The 13,667-nt window shown below is 48.6% G+C and overlaps 1 protein-coding gene across 1 annotated transcript in view; it reads left to right on the forward strand.

The window, feature by feature from the left end:
* The window catches only part of LOC107121467 (phosphatidylinositol 3-kinase catalytic subunit type 3-like), a gene marked incomplete at its 3' end in the record, with an annotated part of 38,346 nt that overhangs the window by 5,920 nt on the left and 18,759 nt on the right, over positions 1 to 13,667 (forward strand). The window contains exons 3-5 of the mRNA XM_015424376.1: positions 1,467 to 1,531; positions 4,609 to 4,693; positions 7,758 to 7,832. Coding sequence (XP_015279862.1) covers positions 1,467 to 1,531; positions 4,609 to 4,693; positions 7,758 to 7,832 — 225 coding nt within the window. The remainder of the gene's footprint in view (positions 1 to 1,466; positions 1,532 to 4,608; positions 4,694 to 7,757; positions 7,833 to 13,667) is intronic.

Raw genomic sequence — 13,667 nt, forward strand, 5'->3', positions numbered from 1 at the left:
CTGAGACACCTTTGAATAGTGAAGGGCGGGGTATAAATCCAATCTCTTCTTCTTTTACCTCACAGGGTGTCTGTGGTGGGGAGGGGAAGGGAAACGAGTTTGTAAGCCGCTCTGAGACACCTTTGGGTAGTGAAGGGCGGGATATAAATCCAATCTCTTCTTCTTCTTTTACCTCAGAGGGTGTCTGCTGTGGGTAAGGGAAGGAAAAGGAGTTTGTAAGCCGCTCTGAGACACCTTTGGGTAGTGAAGGGCGGGATATAAATCCAATCTCTTCTTCTTCTTTTACCTCAGAGGGTGTCTGCTGTGGGTAAGGGAAGGAAAAGGTGTTTGTAAACCGCTCTGAGACACCTTTGGGTAGTGAAGGGCGGGATATAAATCCAATCTCTTCTTCTTCTTCTTCTGAGCAGAGTATGGTGGAAAGTTTCATCAAAAATGGAAGAGGAGAAAGATATCCCAATCCAAAACCAAGCCAGGAAGACACTAAAGTTACAGTAGTTTCTTCCTTGCTTGCTTTAGGAAAGTACTGCCAAGTCACAGCCAACTTCTGCTGACCCCGTAGGCCAGAGACAGACAAATGTGGTTCGCTGTTGTCTGTCTCTGCGGAGTGACCCTGGATTTCCTTGGTGGCCTCCCGTATGAGTACTAGCCTGGGCTGACCCTCCTTCGTTTCCACGATCTGACAAGATCAAGTTGCCTGGGCACAGTCGTGTTCATCCATCTGGTGACTTCATGTATAGCTCGGGGAGAAAAAAATATATATATTTTTCAGTACTTCCAAACTCGGACAGCATAGCTGATGCCTGCTGTAATACTGGCTGTATAAATGTTAATTGCTGGCAAGATCGATTTACTTCCTTGATCCCCTCACCTCTCTGTCAGATGGACACAGTTGTCAAACCTAGCTTTTCGAAAGTGTCCAGACTGCCTGGGGCTCAGCAGACGAGTTCACGGAACCATAAGGACATCAGAGAAGCCAATGTTGGATCAGGCCAAAGGCCCATCCAGTCCAACACTCTGTATCACACAGTGGCCAAAAATACCAGGTGCCATCAGGAGGTCCAGCAGTGGGGCCAGGAAACTAGGAGCCCTCCCATTGTCATCCCCCCCCCCAAGCACCAAGAAGACAGAGCATCACTTGCCCCCGACTGAGAGTTTCTATCTATACCTTGTGGCTAATAGGCACTGATGGACTTCTGCTCCAGATGTTTATGTTGAAGCCGTCCATGCTTGTAGCCGCCACCACCTCCTGTGGCAATGAAATCCATGTGTTAATCACTCTTTGGGTGAAGAAGGACTTCCTTTTATCTGTTCTAACCTGACTGCTGAGCACCCTTTGGGTTCGAAAGACAGCTCAGACTGCCTTAATATTATGTTCTTTTTCAATACAAAAAAAGGAGGGGGGCTTCTCCACTCAGCCCTTATGGGTGAGCGGAGCTCATTCTGAAATTCTCTCTCCACCTCTGCAGGTTTCATGCAGTTCATTCAGTCCGTCCCCGTCGCAGAAGTCCTTGCTACCGAGGAAAGCATACAGGTGGGTGTCTCGAAATGGGTGCCCTGGCTGTTGCGGGAGCAGGAGGTGCCCCGGCTTAGTGGTGGAGCGTGTGTCTGCATGCACAAGTCCAGGTGTGTTGGGGACAGAGCTTTGGTCTCCCTGGGACCCTTGGTGGACTGTTGACCATCAGAAAGGTTGATGCTGAGGCGATGGGTTGGACCAATGGTCTGACTTGCTACAGGACAGCTTAATGGGAGTTACCTTCTTGGTTTATAGGGGTTCTTCTGATGCAGTTTCCAGTCTGTTGCTTGCTTTGATTGGCAGGGTATCAATACATATATATTTCATTTGTCTATGAAAGCATTTATCGCCCCCCTTTCCTTGTGGATCCAGGTGGAGTACAACAACAGTTAAAAAAAGACATCAAAAATACGCAGGGCATACACCTCAAGGTCACAGTGAGAGCACTGAAAGCTAATTAGATCTTTATTTAAAAGCTTGGGCGACTCGAACGGACACAGCCCGCTATCAGAATTACTGTAAGTTGCCAGGCAAGCATGATTAAGAACCTAAGAAGAGCTCTGCTGGATCAGACCAGTGGTCCATCTAGTCCAGCATCCTGTCTCACACAGTGGCCAACCAGTTCCTCTGTACGGCCAACAACAGTACACAGAGGCCGAAGCCTTCCCCTGATAAGAAAATAAGAAGAGCTCTGCTGGATCAGACCAATAGTCCTTAGTCCAGCATTCCTATCTCATACAGGCCATTACCTCGTGTGGCCTCCTGGCTCTGAGATTCAGAAGCTTAGTGCCTCTGAACATGGAGGTTCCCCTTAGCCACCATGACTAGTAGCCATTAATAGATTGATCCTCCATGAATCTGTTTAATCCCTTTTTAAAGCTCTTTATTCCTGTTGCCACAGCTAGGGCGCCACCACTGAAAAAGGCCCTGTCTCTTCAAGCTGCCAGAACTTCTGAAGATTTCCCTCCCCCCTAAAGTGAACAACTTGGTGGGTGATGTCAGTGCGTGGACAGGCTCCTCCCGTGCAAAACTGCCCATCAGTTTAGATAAGAACATCAGAGGACCCCTGCTGGATCAGACCAGTGAGGGTCCACCTAGTCCAGCATCCTGTCTCACACAGGGGCCAACCAGTTCCTTACAGACTTTTTTTGGGATGTATGCTTCTGTCCACTCTTGGAAGCAGGATTGGTGTTGTTGTTGTTCAGTCGCACAGTCGAGTCACACTCTTCACGACCCCATGGACCAGATCACGCCAGGCCTTCCGGTCTTCCGCCGTCCTCTGAAGTTTGCTCAACTTCATGTTCATTGCATCTATGACACTGTCTCACCATCTCGTCCTTTGCCGTCCCCGTCTTCTTTGACCTTCAATCTTTCCCAGCATCAGGGTCTTCTCCAGTGAGTGCTCCCTTCTCATTGGGTGGCCAGAGTATTTGAGCTTCAGCTTCATTATCTGGCCTTCCAGGGAACAGTCAGGGTTGATTTCTTTTAGGATTGACTGATTTGCTCTTCTTGCAGTCCAAGGGACTCTCAAGAGTCTTCTCCAGCACCATAGTTCAAAAGAATCTATTCTTCGGCTATAGGATACTATACTAAATAACCATAGGGAAAAAAGCAAGAGTCCATTAGCGCCTTAAGGCGGGGTATGAGCTTCTGTGAGTCGCTGCTCACTTCAAATACTTTGTGAGCAGTGGAGCAGTCTGCCTCGGGAGGTGGTGGGTGTTCCTTCGCTGGATGTTTTCAAGTGGAGGCTGGATGACCATCTTTCGGGTATGTTGTAGGGCTATCTTTCGGCTATGCTCCTGCAGAGTGCAGGGGGTTGGACTAGATGACCTGCAAGATCCCTTCCAACTCTAACAGTCTATGATTCTATGACTCACGAAAACTCCTACCCTGCCACAAAGTGTGTTAGTCTTTAAGATGCTCCTGGACTCTTGCTCTTTTTCTTTTGTAACTTTATGTATTGATTTTTAAAAACCTTTTGAAAATAACATATAGCACAATATGTTAACATGGCTCTGCGTCTTAAAATAACCATATTTACAGTAATGTTGAAATAATAGATGGAATCTCTTTCTGGGCTCTTTCTCAGTGATACTTCTAGGCCAATTCCCTGTTGGAATTCATTATAACCTCGAACGTGCATCTCCCCCCCTCCCCTCCTCCCCCTCCACCCACTGATAAAGTACATGATGGCCCATTTGCCATTTGTTTCTCATACCTTCATTCACAATTGCTTTGCATTGCTAATGTTATTTAAATTTTGCTACCCGGGCACAAAAGAAAAAAGGAAATACATCTTACTTGTGAAGCATTTAACACTCTCGGTAATTATGCAATAACTCTGCCTTTGAAGTTCCAACAAGATTGGGGGGGGGGGGGGGGGGTTTTTTCCAGGGAGAGGACCTTGAGTGTGCTGAGACGCAAAGTGATTTTAAATCTGTGCTCCAGCGGAGGTTAAGACAATCCTATCAGACGTAAACTAAGCGATGCAGTCGGCGCTAAAAAAAAAAATACGTAATGTGCTTGATTGTTCTTTAGCTTAATGTTAGCTGCCAGATTTTTGTTTTAATGGGATGTTTCTGCATTTGGCCTTGTCTGCCATCTAAGTAGCAAGATTGATACTTCTAGAGAAAGGGGGGGGTTGTTGTTGTTTTTTTGCTTGTTGCCAATGGTAATAGAGCCAGTTTGGTGTAGTGGTTAAGTGTGCGGACTCTAATCTGGGAGAACCGGGTTTGATTCCCCACTCCTCCACTTGCACCTGCTGATGTGACCTTGGGTCAGTCACAAGCTCTGGCACAGCTGTTCCTGAAAGAGCAGTTTCTGTCAGAGTTCTCTCAGCCCCACCCACCTCACAGGGTGTCTGTTGTGGGGAGGGGAAGGGAGAGGAGTTTGGAAGCCGCTCTGAGACTCCAAGTGAAGGGCGGGGTATAAATCCAATCTCTTCTCTTCTTCTTCTTCTTCTTCTAATACATTTTCACCAAAGCTTGGAAACAGAGTTTGGTTCTTCAGCCAACCCTGGAGGTTTTCAGGGACCTTTGGGGAGGGATGGTGGTCAGAAACAAACATCCCAATGTTCTTTTTCTCTCTCCTCTCAGAACTTCTTCCGGAAACACGCTCCGAGTGAAACGGGGCCCCACGGGATAAGCGCGGAGGTGATGGACACGTACGTCAAGAGCTGTGGTGAGTGACTGCTCAGGGTTGGGTCTTCCTCTTTTTCTGCTGCCGTCTGCTTTTCCTAGCATGACTCTCCTTTCCAGTGACTCCTGTCTTCTCATAATATGACCGGAGTACGATAGACTCAGTCTGGTCATTTTCACTTCTAGGGAGAGCCCGGGCTTGATTCGATCTTGAACCTACTTATTTGACTTTTTCGGCCGTCCATAGGGATGCCAGGTCCCGGGGGGGGGGCAGTGGTTCCCCCGCTCAAAGGGCCCCCAATCCGCTGGTCCAGATCTGGCTGGCGGGGGGAATCCCACCCTCAAAGTGGCCAGATCAGGCCGACGTGCTCGGCGCAATGACGTCGATCGGAGGTGATGTCATCACACTGGCCATGTCGCCGGGCGACGCTCTAGCAATCAGTCTGGAAACTCTATGGTACCATAGAGTATCATAGGGTGATTGCTAGAGCGTCGCCTGGCGATGTACCCAGCGTGATGACATCACTTCCGGGTGATGTCACTGTGGCGTGCGCTGTGGGACCACCGCTCCCCCGTTGGAACAAGTAAGTCACTTGGCAACCCTAGCGGTCCATGGTATCCGTTTAACTCTCTTCCGACACCGCATTTCAAATGAATCGACTTTCATCCCATCAGCGTTCTGTATTGTCCAACTTTCACACCCAGACCATAGAAGAGAAGAAGAGATTGGATTTATACCCCGCCCTTCACTACCCAAAGGGGTCTCAGAGCGGCTTAAAAACTCCTTTCCTTTCCCCTCCCCACAACAGACACCCTGTGAGGTAGGTGGGGCTGAGAGAGCTCTTGACAGAAACTGCTCTTTTTCAAGGACAGCTCTTATCAGAACTATAGCTTGCCCAAGGTCATCCAGCAACTGCAAGTGGAGGAGTGGGGAATCAAACCCGGTTCTCCCAGATCAGAGTCCGCGCACTTAACCACTACACCAAACTGGAGGATACCAAATTTTTCCGGTTCAGAGGAGGAATGCATTTAATTTTTGTTGGCTGATGCTATCCCAGATGAAACTCTTAAAGTGGCTACTTTTATTTTCCCATCATCAAATATCAGGAAGAAATTAATTTCGGCTGCTCTTACGAGTATTGTAGTCGAACTATAGTTATTTCACATTTTAGCATTCAGTTATTTTATTGTACCAATTCTTTCTGTATTTATATTTAAAAATTATTATGTTTATTTTATTTTGCTATGCAGGAATGTTTTAATTCTCTGTCTGGATGTCAGTTGCGTGTAGGGGGTTATTTGTTTGGGTTGTTATGGCCTACGGCTACGACAATAAATATTTTTGACTTTGACAACTGGGGAATACAATGGAGAGGAGGAGGAGGAGGAGGAGGAGGAATTATAGTCAAACTATAATTATTTCACATTTTAGCATTCAGTTGTTTTATTGTACCAATTATTTCTGTATTTATATTTAAAAATTATGTTTACTTTATTTTGCTATGCAGGAATATTTTAATTCTCTGTCTGGATGTGAGTTGCGTGTAGGGGGTTATTTGTTTGGATTGTTATGGCTTATGGCTATGACAATAAATATTTTTGACTTTGATTACTGGGGAATACAATGGGAAGAAGAAGAAGAGGAGGAGGAGGAGGAGGAATTAGATTTATACCCCGCCCTTCACTACCCAAAGGAGTCTCAGAGGGTTTACATTCTCCTTAACCACTACACCAAATTAGCCCATAGATCTTCATTTTAGGGGTCGATTCCCGCTGTGTTCTCGGGTGCCAATGTCTTCAGACTGCCATGAGAAGCCAAAGGGTTACATGACTATGTTGTGTCAACATTGATTTGTGTTGTTTCCCATAGAACGGGTGTTTGTTTCCAGGTGGGTTTGAAAACCGTGATGCACATTCCCAGTGTTCTCCCTCTGATACCGCGATCTCATTCTCCAGTGACACCTCCTTGCACTTAAAGATCTTCTCCAGCTCCTTCATGGCTACCCTTCCCAGCCTCAATCTCCTGATTTCTTGGTTGCAGCCTCCCTTTTGGTAGATGATGGAGCCGAGGAATGCACAGTACAATTTTACGTAGAGTCGTTGCCAGCGGGTGATGTAGTTGGAGAATGAGGCTGCATCTTCCCACTGTTAGATTTCACACTATTTCAGTCACACACAACTGCAATTTCTTGCAGGGTGGAACAGTAGTGCAATCGTCAGCGATGTGTGGAAGCAACTTGAAACTGCATTGGTTGTTTTGTGGAAGTATTTAATGTGGAAGTGTCTAATGTGGACGTATTTAATGGGATTTGGTGTAGTGGTTATGTGTGCGGACTCTGGGAGAACGGGGTTTGGTTCCCCACTCCTCCACTCACAGCTTCTGGGTGACTTTGGGCAAGCCATAATTCTGTCAGGGCTGTTCTTGAAAAGAGCAGTTTCTGTTCAGAGCTCTCTCAGCCCCACCTACCTCACAGGGTGTCTGTTGTGCAGAGGGGGAGGCGTTTGTAAGCCGCTCTGAGACTCCTTTGGGTAGTGAAGGGTGGGGTATAAATCCAACCTCTTCTTCTTCTTGAGCCTGTGGGCACCTTAAGAATTCTGACACAGCAGGGCACTCACAAAATGGCGGCCACAAGCGGTGGTGCTAGTCACAAAATGGCTGCCACAAGTGGTGGTGCTAGTCACAAAATGGCTGCCACAAGCGGTGGTGCTAGTCACAAAATGGCTGCCGCCACTGACCTTCAGGCACACAGTAAAGATGCCTGAGCTGTAATGGCAGCTGCCGCCAAAGCAGCCTTCTTAAAAAATCTGCACAGCTTATCACATCCCCAGTGGCCAGTCAGACGTCTTGCTGGGCAAAAGCCCCACCTGGTAGGCACCAGGGAAAGTGTCAGTGGATGCCATGGTAGGGACCCCTGGTATATAACCAACCCTCCATCCAAAATCTTGGCCAACCTGGAAAGTTCCATTTGCAGGACTCATCTTGGACCTAGCCAGGAGTCGGGACGTCACTGTAGGCGGCAGATAAGATGCAGGCGTCTCGTGGCACTCCTTATGGTTTCCTAGGGGAGCTGTCTCAGTTGGCGCTGACGATTTGCATTTCATTCCAGCCGGCTACTGTGTGATAACGTACATCCTCGGCGTGGGAGACCGACACTTGGATAACCTTTTGCTCACCAAAACAGGTACCGGTTTCACGTTTTCTGTCACCTTCTTTGCATATCTTGTGGTTCGGGATACGAAGATCCTTCTTCGCAACTTGCCCTTTCTGTACTGGAGATCTCATCAAATCGCTTGCCCGTAATATCGTCAGATAACTCTCTTAATTTATCTGTGTATCAAATAGTGACGTGTGCTCCTCTCCCCCAATCTGCGGAGACTTAAATCTGCATATCGTGACCACACCAGGCTCTCGTAGCTAAAGGTTTCCCTTGCTTGAGAGTTAGTCAAATACGACTTTAGGGTTGCGGTGCTCATCTCCGTTTCCAAGCCGAAGAGCCAGTGCTGTCCGAAGACGTCTCTGTGGTCACGTGGCCGGCACGACTAGATGTCGAGGCACACGGAACGCTGTTACCTTCCCACCGAAGCAGTACCTGTTTATCTACTTGCAGTTTCTTGCTTTCGAACGGCTAGGTTGGCAGGAGCCGGGGCCAGAGACGGGAGCTCACTCCGTCACGCGGCACTCGGGTCTCGAACTTCCGAGCTACCGACCTTCCGGTCTGCAGTTCCGCGTCTTAACCACTTGAACCACCACGGTCCCTTAGGCTTGTAGCTACTGTGGGGCTATTTGGAGCTCTGCCCTCTTCCTTAAAGGGCCAGCCCCACAAGATTTGCTTAACAAGTAAAAAAACAATGGGAGCCTCACCAGCCGCACCAGGAAAAAAAAAATTGCCCCACAAGCTACAAAATCCTGGCTATGGGTCTGGACTGCATTAGCGCTAAACATATTTTTCTGCAAACTTGGGGTACTCCCCAGGTTTGCAGAAGATGCAGAAAGTTAAAAAAAATACACACACTGGGGGTTTAAATTCCCCCAGATTCTTTTTTTTAAAAAAAATGTGTCGTCTGCACATGCGCAGACAACGCACTCATCCAGTTGAGCTGTTGGCAGTGGCCACCACCGCAGATGTCCACTCCAGGCCTGGCCGCCATTGAGGAGGAAGCCAGGAGCGGCTACAGGCCATGGCAGCGGACTCCAAGAGCAGCTTGGTGCCCAGCTGCTGCTGTGATGGACGCTGGGAGAGGCTTGAAGCCCAACCTTACTGGTGGAGCACTCTGGGAGCCGCTCCTTGCCTGGCTGCCAGGGCGGAGTGCTGTGGGGGCTACTCTAAACCCGGCCGCACAGTGGAGGACTCGAAGAGAGCCTCTGGGGCCAGCCACGGCAGTGGAGGATACCTGGAGCTGCTCTGGGCTCGGAGAGACTCCCAGATACCACCGCTGTCGCTGCAGGTAGGTGGTGGGGCCTGGAGTCACGATAGGAGAAAGAGATACCCCCCCCCCACCGCAAGTCTCGCGGGTCTCCCACTTGTAAAGAACTGAAAGTAGGAGATATCTTCACTAGGGTTGCCAGCCTCCAGGTGGGGCCTGGAGATCCTCCTGCTTTTACAGCTGTTCTCCAGCTGGCAGAGATCAGCTCCCCTAGAGAAAATGGCTGCTTTGAAGGGGGGACTCCGTGGCATTGGACCATGCTGAGGCCCCTCCCCTCCCCAAACCCCGCCCTCTCCCAGCTCCACCCCCAAAGTCTCCAGGTATTTTCCAACCCGGGCAACCCTAATCTTCACGATTGGCAGATTTTGATCCAGAAATAACCCATTCTCTCACAAGCTGCCAAAAGGTTTATAGGGGTCTGACATTTCCCCTTTAGCTCCCAGCTCTACATTCCTTTCTGAGTATGCAAGTCCTGCTTTGCTGTAACGCTATCTACTCAAGGCCGCAGGTGGAGAGCCGAGGAGCTTCGCTGTGTTTTAATTAGGGGAAGCCGTGGGAATGGTTTTCTTGTTTATTTCTAAGGAACTGTTGCATCTCACGGTTTAGGCGCGAGTGGCACCGAATAGCCGAGCGCGCGGGAACCCTGATTATTGGCTGATGTGATTATGAATTTGCTTTAACCTTCCATGTCCCTTGGATTCATGTTACTCCTAACACTGCTCTTGTACATTTGCTTCATGGCTTCAATAAACGTATAACCTTCTAGTGAGAGTGTACTTCGTTGCAGTCGTGGGGACCTGACACTGTGTTAGCTGTAAATGAAATGATGGCCTAGTCTTTATGCTCTAAAGGTAAAGGTCTCCCTTGGTCGAAAGCCGGTCGAATCCGACTCTAGGGCTGCGGTGCTCGTCTCCGTTTCCAAGCCGAAGAGCCAGCGCTGTCCGAAGACGTTTCCGTGGTCATGTGACCGGCATGACTAAACACCAAGGCGCACGGAACGCTGTTCCCTTCCCACCGAAGTGGTACCTATTTATCTACTTGCAATTTCTTGCTTTCGAACTGCTAGGTTGGCAGGAGCTGGAACTAGAGACGGGAGCTCACTCCGTCATGCGGCACACTCGGGTCTCGAACTGCTGAACTACCGACCTTCCACAGCCTGCAGTTCAGCGTCTTAACCCCTTGAGCCACCGCAGCTCCTCCTTTATGCTCTAATGGGCTCCAAATTTATAATTGGTTCCAGATTCCGGAGATTTCAGCAGAAAGTTTATTCTGTTGAACTCATATCATGTTCTATAGTTCTTGTGTTAATACATTTATCCTAAAGTCTCTTATTTTGCAATATAGTGTTGCTAGATGGACTAAATGGCCTGTACGGCCCCTTCCAACATTGTGATTCCATGATCTTTGGATCTGTTTTAATTGTTTTATGCAATATTTTATGTTGTTTTAATTCTGAACTTTGCCGTGGTTTAAGCTCGAGATCTTTGGTCAAATGAGATAATAAATAAAAGGGAAGAACTGAACGTATCCGGGCCCTGTTGGAAGAGTCCGTTGCCTTGAGCCCTTCACTGGTGAAAGGTGGATTAAAAATGTCCTAAGTCAGGGGTCTCCATCCTTTTTGAGCCTATGGGAACCTTTGGAATTGTGGCACGGCATGTTGGGTGCAACTGCAAAATGGATGCCCAGAAAATGGCTGCTGCCGGAGGCGGAGCCAGCCACACAATGGATTGCTGCAGCTGACCCCCGAGTCACGCAGGGAGGATCCTCACGTTGCGGCAGATGCTGCCGAAGGAACGTTCTTAAAAATCTGCACTGTCAAAACCTCTAGTCGTCATTCAATAGCCTTGCTGGGCGAAAGCCCCATCTGGCCTTGTTCACTTTCTGAAAACGTTTGGCAGGTTCCAGTAAAGGTGTTGGCCAGTTTGGCGTAGTGGTTAAAAGCAGGGAGAACCAGGCTTGATTCCCCACTCCTCCACATGCAGCCAGCTGGGTGATCTTGGGTCAGTCACAGTTCTCTCAGAGCTGCTCTCTCAAACGCAGTTCTCTTAGAGCTCTCTCAGCCCCACCTGCCTCACAGGGTGTCTGTTATGAGGACAGGAAGGGAAAGGAGACTGTAAGCTCCTCTAAGACTCCGAGAGAATGGCAGGGTATAAATCCAATCTCCTCCTTCTCCTCCTCCTCCTCCTTCCTTAAAGCATATTTACTTAATCTGAATTCTACATCTACCACCTCCTTACAATCTGGAGTTGACACATGCTCTCTACTTTGTTTGCATATACCATGTTCCTGGATGACCTTGGGCAAGCCATAGTTCTGTCAGAGCTGTTCTTCAAAAAGAGGAGTTTCTGTCAGAGCTCTCTCAGCCCCACCCGCCTCACAGGGTGTCTAGTGACCCCTGGTATGTAACCAACCCTCCATCCAAAATCTTGGCCAACCTGGAAAGTTCCGTTTGCAGGACTCATCCTGGACCTAGCCAGGAGTCGGGACATCACTGTAGGCAACAGATCAGATGCAGGCGTCTCGTGGCACTTCTTTAGGTTTCCTAGGGAAGCAATGTCCGTTGGCGCTGACGATTTGCATTTCATTCCAGCCGGCTACTGTGTGATAACGTACATCCTCGGCGTGGGAGACCGACACTTGGATAACCTTTTGCTCACCAAAACAGGTACCGGTTTCATGTTTTCTGTCACCTTCTCTGCATATCTTGTGGTTCGGGATACGAAGATCCTTCTTTGCATCTTGCCCTTTCTGTACTGGTAAAAAGTAAAGGTCAAGGCTCCCTTGCTCGAAAGCCAGTCGAGTCCGACTCTAGGGTTGCGGTTAGCCCCACCTACCTCACAGGGTGTCTGTTGTGGGGAGGGGAAGGGAAAGGAGTTTGTAAGCTGCTCTGAGACTCTGAGTGAAGGGCGGGGTATAAATCCAATCTCCTCCTCCTCCTCCTCCTCCTCCTCCTCTTCCTCCTCTTCTATCTCGTCCCATACATATAGCTCTCTCGCACACACCCCGGATAGAACGTGTACACTAGTAATACGCAAGCCTCAAGTTGAGCAGCTGGTCACGCCCGATGGCCCAAATCCTGAGAGCATTTGCAGTGACAACCTGATAGTGCAAGCCTCAAGCTGAGCAGCTGGTCACGCCCAAATCTTGAGAGCATTTGCAGTGACAACCTGATAGTTGCTACAATAGCAATCCCAGCCAATTTTTTAAAAAGCGCGAACTGCCAAGGAGATGGCAGATGAGGAAAGAGAAGGGGAGGTTGGGGTGGGAAATAAACCTCCTAAAACAAATGGATTAACACTCACGTTGTTTCCAAAAGTCCTCACTTGTTCCTTATAAAATAATAGCGCTAACTGATGCTTGGCAAACCCTTTCTGCCCATATTATCACAAAGCAGTTCCAAGATCTGTTAATTATATGTGTGTGTCTCTTTTTTAAAAAAAGAAAAGAAAAGGCTTTCGACAGATTTAGTAGCTATTATACCCTTGACTGCGTTCCAAATACAGAGCGTATTTAAAAACATTTATTAGCGCTAGTTAATTAGATTGATATTGGCCATAATCTCTTCAATACTGAACAAAGAGATGTTTCCCTTTCTTTTGGAATTCTCAACGATGGGTATTAATCAGGCCTTAATTGAGTTCGTCGACGTCCTATAAATAGAGGCTTGGATCCCACGGATCCGTCCTAGCAACGGCGGTGCTTTTACCCCAGTGCAAGAAGCCTGGCGCAAGAGAAACATCTGCAGAACAGCTCCGTTGGATCTGCAGTCTCCCATCCAAATGCTAACCAGGACCGACCTTGCTTAGCTTTCGAGATCTGATGACTTCAGGCTAGCCTGTCCACTCAGTAGAAAAGAGCAAGAGTCGCAGAAGAAGTGAGCAGTGACTCCCGAAAGCTCCTCCCCTGCAACAGATTCCATTAGTCTTTAAGGTGCTACTGGGCTCTTTCTCTTTTCTGCTGCTACAGACAGACTAACGCGGCTTCCCAGGGGTCATTTCCTGCAGGAGCGCACCTGAGCGGAGCTCCGGCAGTAAAGAGCCCAGGGGGCGGACACATGCAACAAGCTCTGCCCCCTGCTTCCTCACCTCCCCCCCCCCCCCCCCGCCCAATAGCTAGCAATCCAAAACAGTCCAGTGGAGCCTGAGCGGTGGGTGTTGCCTTCTGACACACTTCTGGTGATGCCAGGGGGTGTGGCCTATGCAAATAAGTTATGCTAATGAGTTATGCTAATGAGCTCCCGCACCTCTTTTTCTACTAAATGACCCCTGCGGCTACCCATCTCGATCCGGTCAGCTCAGGGGAGTGGATATATACCTTAATCCTTTTGTTCTTCCTGTTTGAACCAATGCCTGCTATTATGCCAGAAAACTAGCAATATCACATAATGCTACAATCAGATAGTGTCTATTGGAGAGCCGGTTTGGTGTAGTGGTTAAGTGTGCGGGCTCTAATCTGGGAGAACTGGGTTTGATTCCCCAACTCCTCCACTTGCAGCTGCTGGATGACCTTGGGCAAGCCATAGTTCTGTCAGAGCTGTCCTCGAAAGGGCAGTCCTCGAAAGAGCTCTCTCAGCCCCACCTACCTCACAGGGT

Source organism: Gekko japonicus, unplaced genomic scaffold (assembly GCF_001447785.1).
Source record: "Gekko japonicus isolate JY-2015 unplaced genomic scaffold, Gekko_japonicus_V1.1 scaffold5641, whole genome shotgun sequence".
Classification (NCBI taxonomy): Eukaryota; Metazoa; Chordata; class Lepidosauria; order Squamata; family Gekkonidae; genus Gekko; species Gekko japonicus.